This window comes from Piliocolobus tephrosceles, chromosome 6, assembly GCF_002776525.5.
Source record: "Piliocolobus tephrosceles isolate RC106 chromosome 6, ASM277652v3, whole genome shotgun sequence".
Taxonomy (NCBI): Eukaryota; Metazoa; Chordata; class Mammalia; order Primates; family Cercopithecidae; genus Piliocolobus; species Piliocolobus tephrosceles.
In genome coordinates this window covers 69,424,739-69,443,944 of record NC_045439.1, presented here as the reverse complement: position 1 = coordinate 69,443,944, position 19,206 = coordinate 69,424,739, and the positions used below count along the sequence as shown (strand labels likewise).

Here is a 19,206-nt window from a genome sequence, read left to right as displayed (position 1 = left end):
TAACAAAGCATGTGTAAGAGTTAGATGCTGAGGACTACAAAATGCTGATAAAAGAAATAAAAGTGATCTAAGTAAATAGAGAGATTCCCTATTTATAGATTGGAAGAATCAGGATAGTAAACCTGTCATTTCTCCTCAAATCGATATATAGATTTAAGCAATTCCTGTCAAATTTTCAGCAAGGCTTTTTTGTACATGTAAACAGGAGTATTCTAAAGTTTGTATGGAAATGAAAAAGAAGTAGAATAGCTAAAATAATTTTGGATAAGAAGAATGAAATGGGAGAAATCAGTTTAGCTGACTTCCTGACTTACTGTGTTACAGTCATTAAGATTGTGTGGTCTTGGTAGATGCACAGGCCTATAGATCAATGGGACAGAGTAGAAAACCCACAAATGGACTCCTACAGATATGCACAACTGATTTTTTTAATAAAAATACAAGAAGTATTCAATGGTGTAGGATGGCCTTTTCAAACAATTGCTGCTGAATCAATTGTACATCCCTTAGCCAAAAAAAGAACCCTGACCTAAGTCTTGTATCCTATAAAAAATGACTTAAAATAATAATTCATAGACAAATGTAAAATGTAAAACTATTAAACTTGTAGAAAAAACAGGAGATCTTTGGGATTTAGGGCTAGGCAAAGCATTCTTAGACTTGACACCAAAAGCAGTATTTGTACAAAGAAAAATAGATAAATTGGACTTCATCAGAATTAACTTTTTTCTCTTAAAAAGACCCTGTTAAGAGGATTAAATACAAGCCACAGACTCGGAGAAAATATTTTGCAAAACACATATCCAGCAAAAAATTAGTATCTAGAACACATAATGACTTTTCAAAACTCAATATAAACAAATCTAACTGGAAAGTGGGCAAAACCATTAATAAACATTTCACCAAATAGGATATGTAGATGGCAAAGAAGCATATGAAAAGATGCTCAACATCATTAGCTGTTAGGGAAATGCAAATTAAAACCACCATAAAATATTACTACAGAATGGTTAAAATGAAATAATAGTGATAACACCAAATGCTAGTAAGGATGTGGAAGAGAAATAGGATCATTGATATATTGTTTTTGGGAAGGTAAAATGGTACAGATGTCTGGAAAGCAGTTTGGTAATTAGAGAAAAATCCAAAGTATGCATGCAGTTCTGTAAGATAAAGTGTCTAGGCATGCATACAACCCAGCAATTGCATGCCTGGGTGCTTATCTTACAGAAATGAAAATTTATAATTACATTATTTGTACACAAAGGTCATCACAGCTTTATTAATAGAAGCCAAACTCTCTGTGGGCTTCTCACAGTGTACTCATGCCAGAGTAAACTGCAGCCTTGAACCATTGCTCAGCCTCCTTACCTGTAAGCTATGAATACTGAAGCAGGTTGCACAGTGAAAAAAACCAAAAAGCTCAATCAGGAAACACTCTGGATATCCTTCAGTGGGTTAAGAAAACTGTGGCACATCCATAGACAGAATACTAATCGCCAGTAAAAAGGAAGTAACTATTGATATATGCAACAACAATGAATCTTAAGATAATTATGCTGAAAAATCCAATTCTAAAAGATTACATACTGTGTAATTTCATTATATAACTTCCTCGAAATGACAAAATTATACAAATAAAGAATAGAATAGTGGTTTCCAGGTTTTCAGGATGGGGCTTAGGATGAGTAAGACTTTAAAGGACAAGATGGATCCCTTATGATGATGGAAATGTTTTGTAGCTTGACTGTTTCATGTCAACATGTTGTTTATGATATGATACTATGGTTTTGCATGATACTGTCTTTGGGCTAAACTGGATAAAGGGAAGATGGGATATCTTTGTATTATTTCTTAAAACTGCATGTGAATCTACAATTAGCTCAAAATAAAAAGCCTAATACCAAAATTGTGGTCCGTGGAACAGAGAAAAAAAAGAAAAAAAATTTAGCCTCAGTTAAAAAGATAATTGTTACATGATGATTTATACAATAAGAAACCTTGTTGCAATTGAAATCTGAAACTGTACTGATGACTTCCATACTTTATTATGTTAAAATCTGTTGTTTTATCTTGTACTTTGAATGGATCTTTTACTCATGCATTATTTCAAATAACATCACACATTATTTGTTTGGAAAATGTTGTTCATTCAGTTATTTAACTCTTCAAATGTTGACACATTTCAGTATAATATACAATATCAAAATAGATTATTTTTTAAATTGTCAGAAAAGTTCTTTAGCATTGGGAACCTTGCAAACTCATGGTAAAGGACACACGTTTTCCAAAATTCTAATTTTTGTTCAAAAGTTCAATTTTTTTCATTGTCACAAATACACTCGGTTGTTTTGTTTGAAGTGACAAGTTTGCTTCATTCCTTTTTAAGAAAAATATGCCATATACCCAAGTCTCAATAAACGTGGTTTGATGTTTGTTTTCTTAAATGAAAATGGAGGCTAGTTCAGTTCACAGCTCAAACAATAGCACACATGCATTTCATCCAAACCACCATCATACTTCACCATGGCCACAGATGTATTTTGTTTGTATTTCTCATTTAATCACATTAAATATTAAGGTGTGTGGAGATTTAATAAAATGAAAATTTTTCCTTCTTTCTGGTGGGCATTTTTAAGGTGTTGCTGTCTTGATTCATGCTTTGGCACTGTGAGTTTCACCATATATATAATATATATATACACTCATATATACATATATACATATATACACATATATATGTGTGTGTGTATATATACACTTATGTGTGTGTGTGTGTGTGTATATATATATTTTTCCCCCATCAATGCAAATGTTAACATAGTGAAAAAGGCAAATAACCTTCCCCAGGGTCTCAGATTACATTTTGAAAACTGATATTCTGCCTTAGGTTTCATTTAAATGAAACTTAACTTGACCCTGAAACTAATTTGCATGTCTCTTTCCCTTAGTGAACAGAATACTCTGACCTTGGGTCATCAGTATGAACAAGAGTTATTGTATCAGCTTGTAATATGCATCATGGCCTTAGGAGGTATGCAGGAACTGTTAAACACAGATTAACCCAGGATGCTTCAGAGTTAGTCATTCAGTTTGCTATGCAACAGCCATTGTCCTTTCAAGTTCTGGCAGCCACTACCTCTGTTGCTTCTAATATTTTCCTAGGACTCTTCTTAGAAGTTCTGAGCGTTGCTGGGAGAAGCAATTTACCATGGTTATAATACTAGTTTAATTTAATAAATTAAATAATACTAGTTTAATATAATAAATTCTCTCCTGAAGGTGCTTCTGTACTTTCCCTTGAGAGCAAATTATTGTTGTTTAGTGATAGCTTTCCTGCCCTTCCTACTTGGAGACTTGTATCTTAACTTCTAGGGCAGTAGTTTTATTGTGATTGCTTAAGCTGCTGGAAGCGTACTCCATGGGAAAAATTACTGTACTATATATGACATAACATTTAAATACCTGAAATCCTCTTAATTTGTAGGTGATCCTTAGAAAGTTTGCCAGCTGTTTTTTGGAAGAGTTTATTCATCTTTTAATAAGGACTTCCTGGCTCTAGGTCTGTACAGCATAAAGTGATGCACTATGCCCAGCGTAACAGGACAAGTGAGACCAAAAACTTAATTTTGAAGTCTTATGCTGGAAAAATTACCTGGCAACTACAAAATCTGCCTTTCTCAAAATACTGTACTCTTCTGGGAAACAGGAAACATGTGATCAAGTATATGGAATAGTTGAGGATTGTATCTCTGACTAGAAATGAAAGCACTCCAGATGCAGTGACACCTTATAATAGTGAATCTTTATTTACTGGGTTTGGGTTTTCATGTATTACTCTGGAAAGTCTGTGTATCATCCACACTCCAGATGTCATTGTTAAGCATTCATTTTTAAAGCTAGAGTTATGTCTTTTTGCAGTTGATGCTTTAAAATTGAGCTCATTTTCCTGGTGAAAGACAGATCATTTTGGGGAAAAGGCATAGTCCAATTAAATATTATTACAAGTAAATAAAAATATTAAAGAAAACATAATTATCAATATTGTGGAAAAACATAATTATCAATAATATTGTGGCTTCATAAAGCTATTATTTTAAAATCTTAGCACATTTTCTTCAAGATCTTGTCATGAATACCTGATTATTATTTTTTTGTATGTAACTATTAAAATTTTTTTTTCTTTTTACTGTTTTATTATTATTTTATTTTATTTTTTGTTTTTTGAGGTGGAGTCTCACTGCAATGCCCAGGTTGGAATGCGATAGTGTGATCTCAGCTCACTGCAACCTCTGCCTCCTGAGTTCAAGCTATTCTCCTGCCTCAGCCTCCCAAGTAGCTGGGACTACAGGCGTATGCAACCATGCCCAACTAATTTTTATATTTTTAGTAGAGATGGGGTTTCACCATGTTGGCCAGGCTGGTCTCAAACTCCTGACCTCAAGTGATCCACCTGCCTGGGCCTCCCGAAGTGCTGGGATTACAGGCATGAGTCACTGTGCCCAGCTTATTATTTTATAATAGTTTTATTTTTAAAAATAGTTTTAGACTTACAGAAAACCTACAAAGACAGTATGGCAGTTTTCCATACATACCACACTGTGTTTCTCCTATTATTAACATTTAGTAATAGTGGATTGAATAGTTGTCTCCAAAAGATATGTCCAAGTCCTAATCCATGGCACCTGTGAGTGTGACCTTATTTAGAAATAGAATCTTTGCAGATGTAGTTAAGGATCTTGAGATGAGATCATCCATAGGGTGGGCCTTGAATCCTGTAACCTTATAAAAGGGGAATGCCATGTGAACACACAGAGAGACACTCAGAGAAGAAGGCCATGTGCTGGTGGAGACAGAAATTGGAGTGATGTTGCTGCAGGCAAAAGAATGCCAAGGATTGCCAGCAACCCCTGAAGCTGGGAAGAGCAAGGAGGAATTCCTCCCTAAAGTCTTCAGAGGGAGCATGGCCCTCCCTTCACCTTGAATCCTGAACTGAGGAGAATGTTTGTTGTTTTAAGCCAACCAGTGGTAATTTGTTATGGCCGCCCTCGGGAATTTATATGACGTATTATAGTAGTATGGTGCATTTGTTAAAATTAATGAACCAATGTTGATACATTATTGTTAAGTAAGATCCACATTTCATTCATATTTCCTTAGTTTTTATGTAATGTCCTCTTTCTGTTTCAGGATCTCATCCAGGATACCATATTTACATTTAGTTGTCAAGTCTGCCTTAGGCTCCTCTTGGCTGTGATAGTTTCTCAGACTTTCCTTGTTTTTGATGGCTTTGACAATTTTGAGGAGTTCTGGTCAGGTATTTTGTAGAATGTCTCCCATTTGGGATTTGCTTGATCCCCTCCCCTCTCTTCCTTTCCTTAGAGACAGGGTCTTGCTCTGTTGCCCAGGTTGGAGTGCAGTGACGTGATCGTGGCTGACTACAGCCTTGACCTCCAGGGCTCAAGTGATCCTCCCACTTCAGCCTCCTGAGTAGCTAGGACTACAGGCACATGCCACTATACCTGGCTAATTTTTAAGATTTTTTGTAGGGTCTTACTTGCTCAAGCCAGTCTTGAACTCCTGGCCTCAAGTGGTCCTCCAGCCTTGGCCTCCCAAAGTTCTGGGACAGGTGTGAGCCACCACACCCAGCCATGATGTTTCTCTGATTTGATGGGATTATGTGATTTTCTGAGGAAGACTACTGAGGTAAAAAGTGTCATTTTCGTCAGGTATCAGGGGTATGTACTATGGACATGATTTACCAATGTTGATGTTAACCTCGATCACCTGGCTAGGTAGTGTTTACCAGGTTTCTTCATTTAAAGTCTCTCTCTTTTTCCCTTCCCATATTATTCTCTTCAGAAGAAAGTCACCATGCACAGCCACACCTAAGAAGTGGGGAGTAATGCTCAACCTCCTTGAGGGTAGAGTGTCTACAAAAGTTTATTAGAATTCTTCTGTATAGGAAGTGTGTCTATTCTTCTCATTTATTTATTTACTCAGTCATTTATTTATGTCAGTATAATTTGAGAATATTTACATTATACTTTGAGTTGTAATCTAATATTACATTATTATTATTAGTTTTGATACAATTTTTTGATCTTTGGCCATTGGGAACTCCTTCAGTTGGCTTCTATGTCTCTTTTGACACCCTATCATTGTGGGATTTTTAAAATAACACTTTCTTAATTTTTGGCAGTGTTAGATATTCTAGGTTCATCTTGTATATTTCCTGCCCCAGTCCTAGAATCAGCCATTTCAACAAGGAGTCCTGGGTCTCTTTATTGGGGAATATAATTAAAAACTAAGATCCAGGCAGTAGGTGTACTTATTTCTACTGGGCATTGTTGCTTCTAGGTCTTGTCAGCTGTCAAAGCAAGGAAATATATGTGTGTACACAAACTTGTATAAATAAATACATGTATCTATACATATTTCTATATGTAAACACACTTCTTAGGTGTGGCTGTGCATGGTGACTTTCTTCTGAAGAGAATAATATGGGAAGGGAAAAAGAGAGAGACTTTAAATGAAGAAACGTGGTAGACACTACCTAGCCAGGTGATCGAGGTTAACATCAACATTGGTAAATCATGTCCATAGTACAAACCCCTGATACCTGATGAAAATGACACTTTTTACCTCAGTGGTCTTCCTCAGAAAATCACATAATCCCATCAAATCAGAGAAACATCATGGCTGGGTGTGGTGGCTCACACCTGTCCCAGAACTTTGGGAGGCCAAGGCTGTATCTATAGTAAGCTAAATATGAGTTCTTACTGATGCATCCAACTCTAATCCATTACCTCATAGGTCATTCTAGTTTCCTTCCTTTTTTTCTACTCCACTTGTACTCCAGCAGTGACTAATTCTCCCTCAATTTATTAAATTTTTCAGTTCCAGTACACATGCATAGAAGTATCAGAATTGTTAGTTCATAATCATGCAGAATACAACTTTATTACCTAATGTATAACGCTATGTACACAGTTCCTTTTGCCTTAAGTTTTATGTCCTCATTTCCAACATAACTGAGGTCAACAACATTTCCCCCCACCCCTTTGGGTGAGATTGTTTCATATGTTTGTAATACAGTTAGACTGTTTTATTACATTCTGCATTCCATCCTGGGATTCCTGCTGACCTCCTAAATGATTTTTAAAAATTCATATTAAAGAAGAGATCAGGCATATTTAGGGTGGTATGGCCGTAGGCATCAATTTGCATTGCATTAAAATTCAACTCTTATGCTTCAAAGTTCAATGGGTTTTTAAAAATGTATAATGTCATGTAGCCACAATTCTACAGAATACTTTCACATAGCTAAAAATATCCCCTAGGCCTGATTAATTTTTATTTGGAAAAGAAATACAGAAACCAAACTAGCAAACACCTGAGAATATGTTAGTAAGATTTTGGAAATGTTAACATTTTGTCATACTTGTTTCATATTTTTTAAAATAAAATTTTAAAAATTATTAAATTAAGGCCTTTTGTACTTCTTAATTCCATTTCTCTTCCTCCCTACCCAGCAGTTAGTGGTATAATTATAGTAGTTTTTCCAGTCCATGAGTTTATGCTTTACTAGATGTATTCGTGAGCCTAACCAATAAATAATACATTTTTTGTGTGTTTTCTGGATACATTTATATAAATGACATAGTTTTATATGATTCTTTCTAAAACTTGCTTATTTTCTTCTCAATACCATGCTTCTAAGATCCACCTCTAGATCATAATTTTTGTGTTTTAATGTGTTTTATAGTGTTTATGAGTATACCACATTTTATTTATGTTGCTCTATTAATGGCCATTTAGATTGGGTTTAATTTTTTATTTCACATGCTCTGTGAATGAATATACCATACACATTTTCCCATACGTGTGTGAAAGAATTTACCTAGACTATATAGCTGGAAGTTAAATTCCAGGAAGATGTGGCATGTACACTTTCTACTCTACTAGATATGGCCAATTGGCTTCCAGTGTGTTCTACAAATTTCCCCAAGTCCTTAGCGTCAGTTGGTAATGCAGACTTTTACATTTTTGCTAACCTGATGGCTTTAAAAAAAATTCTTTACCAGATTTTCAGAAGCTGTGGAACCAAAAATTCTCAGCAACTAAAAATAATTTTGACAGGAGATTGAGTTTTTACTCTTGGGGCCATTTCTTACCATTTCTAATAACCTTTTATGTTATTTTCAAAGATGTGTGCTTATCCAGAATTCACGAAGTTGTTTTGGAATACAGCTGCACCTAAATTCTCTGTTCCAGAATCTGTCATGAAGAAAACTCTATATCCAAAATATGAGGTAACATACCAAATGGGTTTTATCTTTTATTGTTGTTGTTATTTAATAATTAAATTGTATAATTGGCTATAACATTACATTTTACTGGACATTTATGTAAATTACCAGACAGTTATTGCCATAATTAGGATTAATTGGCTATCACTATAGGAATTATTTATATATGTAAATAATTATATGTATGTATAGAATCATATACCTACATACTTAGGAATTTTTAATTTTGTATGTTCTATACATAGACACACACACATATATAATTTTTTTGAGATGGATTTTTGCTCTTGTTGCCCAGGCTGGAGGGCAATGGTGCAATCTTGACTAACCGCAACCTCTGCCCCACCGGGTTCAAGCAATTCTCCTGCCTTAGTCTCCTGAGTAGCTAGGATTACAGGCTTGCGGCACCACACCTGGCTAATTTTGTATTTTTGGTGGAGACAGGGTTTCTCCATTTTGGTGAGGCTGCTCTCGAACTCCTGACCTCAGGTGATCCACCCACCTTGGCCTCCCAAAGTGCTGGGATTACAGGGATGAGCCACCATGCCTGGCCATAATTTTATATATTTAATGTATATTTAAAAAATGTTATACTTATCCATGTGACTTTAGCTAGTTAAGAAGAATATTCTGTTTTCTTTTTGAAAGAATGTTTTATTTGATTGAGAGTTCAAGATATAAAGCTACTTGAGTTGTTTAGAGATCTTCATGGTATTTTCATTTGTTTTTAAAACCACATTTTAAATTAAATTAATATTAAAAACATTTAATAATACCCAAATGTGGTAATCTTTTTCCTTACCTTAAGGAAGAATGATTACTCTCATTTTATGTTATACTGATCATTTTAAAAATTAGAAAAATAAGGAGAAATAAAACAAAATAACCTATTATTCTTCTCCCACAGAGAATTGCTGCCCACTTTTTGGTTCATTTTCTTTGGTTTGTAAAAATTCTTCTCCTTTTTCCTCCTCCTCGTTTCTGCTTTTTCCTTTTCTTTTTCTTTTACAGTATTTCAGTGATGAGCATCATTGTACATAAATTTTTAGTGGCATTCAGGATTATTTTATTTGCACAGCATTGTAGGCAGCTTATAAAAACACATATATCAGAAAAGGATAAAACAAAAAAGTTAAAGAAATTGTGGGGAAAACATAACATGAGTAATAGCATAGTAAAGCCAGAGGTAAGGTTAATATGAAGACATTCAGTTCATGTATGCTGTTGCTTGAAATGGGGTCATCAATTTATCTCCTAGCTTCCCTGCAACCAAGGCATGGTTGGAGTCTTGTTCATATTTAACCTGTCGATACTACATGTTTAGAATGTTAATATTGAAATATCTTTGCATTTCTTGGATTACTTGTTCATAGTGTATTATTGTTGAATATTATGTTGAATTCTGTTAGGCCATATTTTAATTTTAAATATATACTCATGGGTGAAATATCTGTGTAGTGCATTTTTTTTTCCTTTTTTGGACTTTGCTATCAGAGCTATTCTTGCTTTATAAGGTTAACTGGATAGCATTTCATCATTTTTAATATTCTGAAATTGATATGGCATAGGAATAATCTTGAAAAGTTGGAAGAATTCACTGTTCAGACTCATCTGAGCCATTTGGTAAGATAATTATTTGATAATTAAAAATTTTTCTTTTCTAATTCTTAGCGTATTCATATTTACTATTTTTCTTGGCAATTGGCAACATATTCCTACAGAAAGCTATGTATTTAGTTGAGATTTATAAGTTATATGCATAGAGTTACATATATTTTGTCAGTTTTAATATTCATTTCTAATATTGCATCATTTTCTTTTTCCTTTCTGATGGTGTTTCTGATTTTTTTTCTTAGAATAGAATTTTTAGAAAGTAGTTTTTTTCTTTTTTCATTTGTTTTTAAATTAAATGCTTTCTCTATATGTGTCAGACTACTATACTCATACCAGTATGACACCATCCCTTTTATTTTATTTTTTAAGAAAGATATGTAATACATAGTTCCCCAGCTGTTACATATCATGGCCAGTCAACCAGGAAAACACATGAGTTTAACCCACCATCTTTGACCAAAACCTTTTTGGATTAATTATTAATTCAGTGTTGTTATTCTCCTTTTTAACATATTTTTGGTTATTGGCTTTCTGCTTTCCATAGAATGTTGACATTCTATGTTAGCATTTTTCTAATTTTTTTTTTCTTTTTTTGAGATAGAGTCTTACTCTGTCTCCAGGCTGGGGTGCAGTGGTACAATCTTGGCTCACTGCAACCTCCGCCTCTCAGGTTCAAGCAATTCCCCTGCCTCAGCCTCCTGAGTAGCTGGAACTACACGTGTGCACCACCACGCCTGGCTAATGTTTTGTATTTTTAGTAGAGATGGGGTTTCACCATTTTAGCCAGGATGGTCTCCACCTCCTGACCTTGTGATCTGCCCACCTTGGTCTTCCAAAGTGCTGGGATTATAGATGTGAGCCACCACACCCAGACTCTAATTTCTTTTGCTGAAAACTTAATTAATTTCTTCATGTTTCTTCTTTTTTTAAAATAAGTAATTTATGAGTTTTCTTCTGTGTACTTGACCTTATTTCAAACCTTTTCATTTGCAGTGTCTTTATTTTCAAAGTAATTTCTATTGCAATTTTCCTTTTCTTTTTGATACACCGTAGTGTTTAAACATTTTTTAAAAGCTTGTTGGAATTATTTAAAATTTTATTTTTAAGCCTTATTAGTGTAAGAAATATATTCTTCAAAATACCAGTTTCTTGGAATTTGTGGATATTTGTTTTTTTGTGCTAGATATCCCAATATCTCTCAGTTAATTCAGTGGTATTATTTGTTATCATTTTTATATTGTGGCCAGACTAAGCAGAGCACACCTTTGGAATCAGATAGTCTCGAATCTGATATCCACTTACTTCCTGGGTAACTTTGTACTATTATTTTAACCTCATGAAGTCTCTATTTTTTGTTTGCACAGTGTGTTTTTTGAGGATTTAATGAGAGACTATATGGCGCATTGCTCGATAAGTAGTAGGTGGTCAAATAATAATAGACTTAGCTATTATATTGTAATATCATTACATTTTATGTGGTATATTTATTTCATTTGATCTCATAAAGACTTTAATTAAATACGGATTTTCAATGAAGTTATTTTGTCAATTTTTCCATGTGTTAGCCAGGCGTGGTGGCTCATGCCTGTAATCCCAGCACTTTGGGAGGCTGAGGTGGGTGGATCACTTGAGGCCAGGAGTTGGAGACCAACCTGGCCAACATGATGAAACCCTATCACTACCAAAAATACAAAAAAAAAAAAAAAAAAAAAAAAAATTTGCACGTGTTACTAACAGTTTTACTTTCTGTGATTAGAAGATATTTTGTCTTTATTATGAATTTTGTCTCTTATTGATTTGAAATGATCCAGTTTGGCCTATTCAGTGCTTGAATTCTACTCTAGTATGTCTAGCCCTGTGTTCTTTTCTCTGTGTTCAGAAATATTTTTATGTTAATACTTTTTGTTGTTTTTGTTTTGTTTAGTTGCGCCATATAAGTAACATATGGTGTTTTGGTCCTACTATTATTATTTCATTTTGTGGTTTCTGTTTTTTTAAAATTTCTGTTCTCTTTTGTTAACTCCCTACTGTCTGTGCTGTTTTCAGAGTGGCAAGGGCTATTACAATTACTTCAGAAATCACACTAGTAGTATATGAATGCTATCTTGTAGTAAAAATTCAAACAATAAAGATGAATATGACATAAAGAGCATTCCCCCTTCTTAATGCTGTCCTTCTTCAGTTCTCTTCTCCCTGAAGTTGGCCGTTGTTAAATGCATTTTGTGTATCCATTCAGACATTTTCATTGTCATTTATGTCATGCAGGTGTGTGCAAATTAATACTTTTACATATGTGCATTTGTAATTTATGTTATTCTACATCTTAATTTTTTTCACTTAAAATACTTGAATATGTATCTTTGCACACATATATGTATTTTTCTGTTTGGAATTCCTAGTCAAAGTGTATGTATATTTCAAATCTTAGAAGATTATCATATATATTTGCATTTCTTTAATAATGCAGTCTAACCTTTTCATTTACTTGAGAAAATACATATTGTTTTTGAAAAATATGTCATGAGCTAGGAGGAGAAAGTTAATAATATAAAGTATATGAAAAGATTACCTTAATGCAAAAGATTGGTGAATATTAATTTGCATAAGTCAATGTGGCATCCATGAAAATATGATGCTCACAGTCTGCTTCAAGAAAATCTGCTGAGGGGGCATACTTGACTGGCAGCCTCCAGCTGCTGTCCTGTAGACCTAACATGGCATTTGCTCCAAGGCCATGCTTCCTTGGGGCTGCTCCCAGCCAGGGACTGAGCACAAGGTGGTTGCTAGAGCAGATGCATTCCTGCTTGACTGTGATTGCTTTCATGGGCAATTTTGGCTCAGGGACTTTTCATCTGCCTGGTTGAATACTTCTTAGAACTGTTTCGTGGTCTGAAGCTCTTCCTACCTAATCCTTCCTTTCTCATCCCCTTTCACAGCTGTCAAATCTGCATAATGTTCTGAAGGCTCCCCCTGCCTATTCCTGTACCTTCTTTTTATCCTATACTGTTGGTGTCTACTACTTGAGCTGACAGAGTAGGGATTCTGTAATATGAGGGTAGACAAAATTGTTTTAAAAGAAGTGAAATTGTAGCAGGAATAGGAAGAGTTAGTGAGAACTGGTGACCATGGAGTAACCCATTAGAAAAGTAGTCCGAAAGAAAATCAGTACTGGTGGTTATCCTTATCCGCTCCCAGAGACCAGGAGAAAAAGATCCAATAGCATTTTCTGGCACAAAAAGATAGCTCAAGCTCACGCGACATTTTCATTTCACCAGAACTGGCATTGACTCTTTCTTCAAAGACTCCTGGTTCTGATGAATGGCAAATGATATTTAGATGCACAGATCTATGTGCTCATATTTTTAAAAAGCAAATTTAACTTATTTTTTTTGTTTGGTGCTGCCTTTTTTATTTTCACCTCTTATTCCTTTTCTTAAACTTACATTTTTCAGTTGTTCCTTTTTAAATAAAATTCAGTAGTCTGGATATGATATACTCATGATTTTACATTTTCATGGTTATTTAAAAATATCTGGCATGTATTTAAACACATCAAGAGTCAATCAGAATCTATATCCTTTCCATGAAGGATTAAGACTTTAAAATGTTTCACTTTACTCCCATCTGCCATCTGCCACATTTGAGACCATTAAATATTTTTGTTCCTGATAATTTCAGTGTTCACTCTGTGCATCAATAATTACATAGATTTAGCTGTTTTTCTGACTTAATTTTCTTTCCACAATTTCTTGTCTTACATCATTTCCTTTCTTCTAATCATTTTTGTTTTCCTTATTATATTTTTGACTAATTCTTTCCAGAAAGGTTTGTGGGTGGTAAATTTTGTAGTACTTGTATTTGTGGATGTATATTTATTTTCCTGTGCCTCTTGCATTCCAATTTGATGTGGCATAAAATTCTATTGTTCTAATTACTTGCCAGGCAGCATCCAGTGTTGATAATAAGTATCCAGACACTGTAGTTCTCATTCATCCCACTTGGAACTTCTTGGTCTTGTTTAAAATGAAGATATGACCTTTTTACATGTCATTTTTTCATTCATTCATCAGATAAATACATGCCAGTCACCTCTATGTTTGAGTCACTGTTCTAGAGGCTGGAGCTGCAGCAATGAAAATTCAAGGTCACTAATTTCATGGAGCTTACATTTTGGTGTGAGGTACAGATACAATAAACATGTACAGTGGATCCTTGTCATTTGTGGTAGTTATGTTCCATAAAGTCAGCTCAAGCACTGAATTACTTGATATTGAACTGTTGCTCTTAGGGGAAGTAGAAGGCGAGGGTCCTGTGAGCCTCTGGTTTTCATCAGCTGATCAATACATAACCTTGCTTTATGAGGTTTTCTATTTAAAGACACCTTATTTAATATATATTGTTGATTCATTACCACTGAAGTCATAGCTGACAGCACTATAACTCACGCCTGAAAGAAGCTTATGTAACACATTTATTTTCTCTGTAATGTACATTGCAGGTTTCTTGCACGTAGGAACACTAGCCAGCACTTCAGCACTATACTGGGGACCATTTTAAAGAGCAAAATCACAAACCAAAAGCACAAAAATGTGAAAAACACGACACTAAATAGGCCATGAGAAGGAAACTTCTTTACAGTACGAGAGCTGAAACAAGAAGGCAGAATGACATTTTGTTCAACCTCACCTGGGTGTTTAAATCTGCCACTGTGGTGTAGATTTGTCTATATTTTTCTGTAATATTGTCAATTTTTACTTTTTATATTTTGGGGCCATGTTATTAGATGCATACAAATAAAGAATTGTCAAACATTGTTTGTGAGTCAAAACTTTCAGTAATGAACTGAGCTACTTTATTTTAGTAAACACTTTTACCTTAGAGTCTATCTTTATTATGAATGCATTGATAACAATTTTCCTTTATTAAATATTTGTTCCCTTACACATAACCTTTCTGTATTCTTATATTTTAGATGTGTCTTTTGTAAACAACATGTGATTAGAGGAAAACAATTAAATAGATTTGGATTTTTTTTGTTTTTTAATTGGGCCTATTTAAAATTTACATCCACTTTTTATTGTTATTTTTATTTTCTTACCCATTGTATGCTTAAAGTTTGCCAATTATTTGGGTGTATTGTGTTTTATCATTTGTGTTGTAAAAGTTATATATAATTGATCCTTGAACAATGTGAGGATTGGGGGTGCCAATCCCTGCACAGTTGAAAGTACATGTGTAGCTTTCAACTTTCCAAAAACTTAACTACAAATAGCTTATTGTTTACTGGAAGCATTACTGATAAACAGTCAATTAACACATATTTTATATGTTATATGTATTATGTACTGCATTCTTACAATGAAGTAAGCTAGAAAAAAGAAAATGGTATTAAGAAGATTATAAGGAAGAGAAAATATATTTACTGTTAGTTAAGTGGAAGTAGATGATCATAAAGGTCTTCACTTTGTTGTCTTTATACTGATTAGGCTGAGGCAGAGGAAGAAGAGAGGTTGTTTTTGCTGTTACAGGGGTAGCAGAGGCAGAAGAAAATCTGTAAATAAGTAGATTTTCTGAACCCATGAAGTTCAAACCCATGTTATTCAAGGGTCAACGGTATGTTTTTCTTATTTCTGTGACAGTTTCCCTAGAATATGCATCTTTAACTTATCGATATCTAATATACATTAATACCTTTATACTCCTCCAGGAAAATACAGTGACTTCAGAATCCTTTGATTCCGTTTACCCTTTCTTGACTTATGCTCTTACTTTGATAGATCCTTAGCTTTTAAAGTCCAAACTAAATTTTCATTTTATGTAATGTACCTTAAATTTTACCCATATATTTATCTCTTTTTTTTTTTTTTTGCTTTTCTTTTTTTTTTCCTCGCATCTCAGACACTTATATCTGGAATAATTTTACCCTCTGCCTAAATTGTATCCTATAGAATTTCTTTTAAGAGGAGGAGTAGAAGGTCTGCAGTTGGTGAAATCCCTGGTTTTTCTTAGTTTCAAAATGTCTTCATATTGTTTCATTCTTGAGGAATATTTTATCTGAGTATAATATATTGGCAGATGTTTTAACACAATAGTGATGTTCCATTATTTTCTGGCATTCATTATTGATGTTGAGAAGTAAGTCTTAAATGTAAAGACTTTGAAGCTAATGCATTTTCTGCTTCTACTAAACCTGGCCGGTTTTAAGTTTTTCATTTGCATTTCCTATAGTTTCACTATGATGTGTCTAGGTGTATATTTCTTTTTATTTATCACATATTGAAATCCTTTGAGTTTGTAGTTGACATCTTTCATTAGCTATGGAAAATTTTTAGTAATCTCTATCCATTCTCTATTTCATTTTCTAGGACTTTAATCACATGTATTAGGTACCTTGTTTTTTCTCTTGTGCTTGGTATTGGATTCTGGACAATTTCTTCTAACCTATATTATCGATGAGGTCCACGAATTCTCTCTTTAGTTGTGTATAATATACTGTTAAACTTGTTTTTTATATAGTTCTTTTTAGTATTTCTATTTTTCCCTAAATCTGTTATGTTATGGTGTTTTGTTTCTTTGTATACCTGTCTGTCTTTAAATGTTTGCTTATCATTGTATTTAAAACATGATTTTAAGGAAACATTTGAGACTTAGAATGGCATTATGGCATTTTCTTACTCCAAAGGACATTTTTGTTAGAACCTGAGGTCTTTACCATTTAGAAACAGCTTTAATCTAAAGTTGAGGCTTGAGTTTCTCTGACTACCCTCGTGATAGAGCCCAGACTGAAAGTCCACAAAAAAGTTGATTATTTCCACCCACTTTTAATCTGAGGGTGTACCCCTGTGGTATTCCAGTTTATATATAATTGGGATGTGTTATCAGGCTCCACATCTCAGGTAGATTCTGGGCTTTGATTTTTGTCACCCTTGCCCCAAGAAATTGCCAAATCTGCAACTCAGAGTTATAGTTGTTTTGGCAAACATTCTGAGAGCAAAGCATCTTTGAATAGTAGGCTTACCTTTTCTGGTCCTTGTTTTTTCTCAGATTTTGGCTCATCTTTTCATTTTGTTAGCTCTCTGATGGTTTGATCATTGTTTTTCAAATTATATGTAGCTCTCAGTTGTCCTCAGCAGAGTTCCTAATGTTACATAATTAGAAGCAGAAGTCATTATTGACTTTTAAAGGAACTGTTTCCATTTCTGTTTGCATCCCAGCTTTCATTGCATGCATACCAATTTCAACAATATCTTTGGGGTAGAGTAGGAGGACTTTTTTTTTCCATTGGATATCATATAAGCAACACTGTAAGTGCCCTCTCCAGATACCTTAGTTTGGGCATTATTTTGACAGTTTCCAAGGCTCCAGCATATAGGTTCCTTTTTTTAAAATAAGTAACCATTGATTGTTAATAAGTTCCGAAGTTTTGATATCTATGAACCATGGTACTAAGGTTGTTGTCCTTATTATTGTTAAAAGCATTCTTTTAAATATGTAATATCTGCTATTCCATCATATTTCAGTATCTTGTGTAAGCATATGACAAAATGGTTTGAAAATACCTGGTATACCATGTAGTTTGTTTTTAAAGAATAATGATGAAAGTGACCAGTATCTTTCTATTATGTCCAGTAATTATCTTACCATACATTGTACTATCACTACTTTCTGAAAATATAACTTGAGAGGATTTTTAGCAGAAATTCAATGCTTGGTGATTCCTAAGTTCCCCATAGCCTTCTCCATTGTCAGTAATAATTACATAATATTTTTAAAAACTGACTTTTTGTTCAATAAATATTTAAAAAATTTTAATGTTAATGTTCGAGACCTAACAATTTCAAAAAACAAAGTAGTAGTATGATTTAATTAATCATTAATCCACCTGGCTGTCAAATTTAGGTCTTCTAGGTTTCTACATATCCAAACCACTGATTACAAGATAGAGAAGTAGCACATTTAATAATAACATTAATTATTGTGGCAGTTTACTCTTACAACAACAAATATATCTACATACTTAACCGATAGAATTCAAAGCATAAAGCACTTAAGGCAAATTTCATTCCAGTTTACATTTAGAATGATTGCTTGTATTTAAAAATGAATATTCATATGTTGACAAGCAAACTAGATGTCTTGTTCATAATCCTAATATTAATATGCTACATAAATTCAATGTTAACCTGTGAGATCATAGGATCATCGATCACTCCTAAGATTAAGGATGTCAGAAATAATGTAGAAGTAACCATTTTGCTAAATGCCAACACTGAAGCCAAATTTCAGGTTTTAGCCAACCAAATACTATGGCTGTAGCTGGACTTTGATGCATCTCTGGTGTTTTCTAGAATTACACTGCTTTCATATGTTTTCTCTTTTGTTAATAATGTTGTACTGTGAAGTAACAGTCATCATAGGCTTTTAAAAAGTATTCCAAAACATAATTTAAAATTGTTATCTTTTTATCACAGAGTGTTCAAGCAAGCAGACTTTTAACTGATAAATTTTCATATAAAAGCAGTGCCATTACTTTACGTCGACATAGCAGAACAAATTTTTGGGTATGTACAATTTTTGTTCTTACTTAAGATTGTTTAGTATATCTGCCTACAGTCCAGATATTAATTATGGTAATTCCAGAAATTATTTCTTGGGTCCGGGCATGGTGGCTCATGCCTGTAAATCCTGGCATTCTGGGAGTCTGAGGTGGGCAGATCATTTGAGGCCAGGAGTTCGAGACCAGCCTGGCCAATATGGTGAAACCCCCATCTCTAGTAAAAAAACGAAAAAATTAGCTGGATGTGGTGGCATGTGCCTGTATCTTAGCTGCTTAGGAGGCTGAGGTGGGAGGATGACTTGAGCATGGGAGATCAAGGGCAAGAGGGGGAGACTGTCTCAAAAAAAATTTTTTTTTCTTGGTAATTCCTCATTCTGGGAAATGGCTCAGACCATTCAGTGCTATCTTTACTGAAGATACATTTCTACTTTCTCAAATATGCTGTTTTATGACTGTTAGAAGATGTTATTCACTAAACAATAGCAGGATATTTGCTGTGAGTTTTTCTAACATTTGTAGTTTTTTCAGTCATTCTTGCGTAGGTCTTCAATATCAAAGGAACATGTATATGAGTCTGACTAAATGGAGAAACTGTTCGTGGCCATGAAACACAGTAAGACTGATCACTTTAAATGGTGATCAGATGCATAGTCATGACTTTTAGTATAACTAACTGCAGTGTATCCAATGACCTGACCTTTATGGGGTACAATTAGAACATAG

General features: G+C 34.0%; 1 protein-coding gene and 1 non-coding gene across 2 annotated transcripts in view; both read left to right on the top strand.

Moving 5' to 3' along the window:
* TTC6 (tetratricopeptide repeat domain 6) overlaps positions 1-19,206 on the top strand; it is a 217,135-nt gene that overhangs the window by 116,630 nt on the left and 81,299 nt on the right. Inside the window, exons 9-10 of the mRNA XM_023189672.2 lie at positions 8,211-8,315; positions 18,398-18,487. Coding sequence (XP_023045440.1) covers positions 8,211-8,315; positions 18,398-18,487 — 195 coding nt within the window. The remainder of the gene's footprint in view (positions 1-8,210; positions 8,316-18,397; positions 18,488-19,206) is intronic.
* Positions 1,277-1,407, top strand: LOC111524500. Its single transcript, XR_002725804.1, has one exon. It is a non-coding gene; the product is annotated as a small nucleolar RNA SNORA42/SNORA80 family (small nucleolar RNA).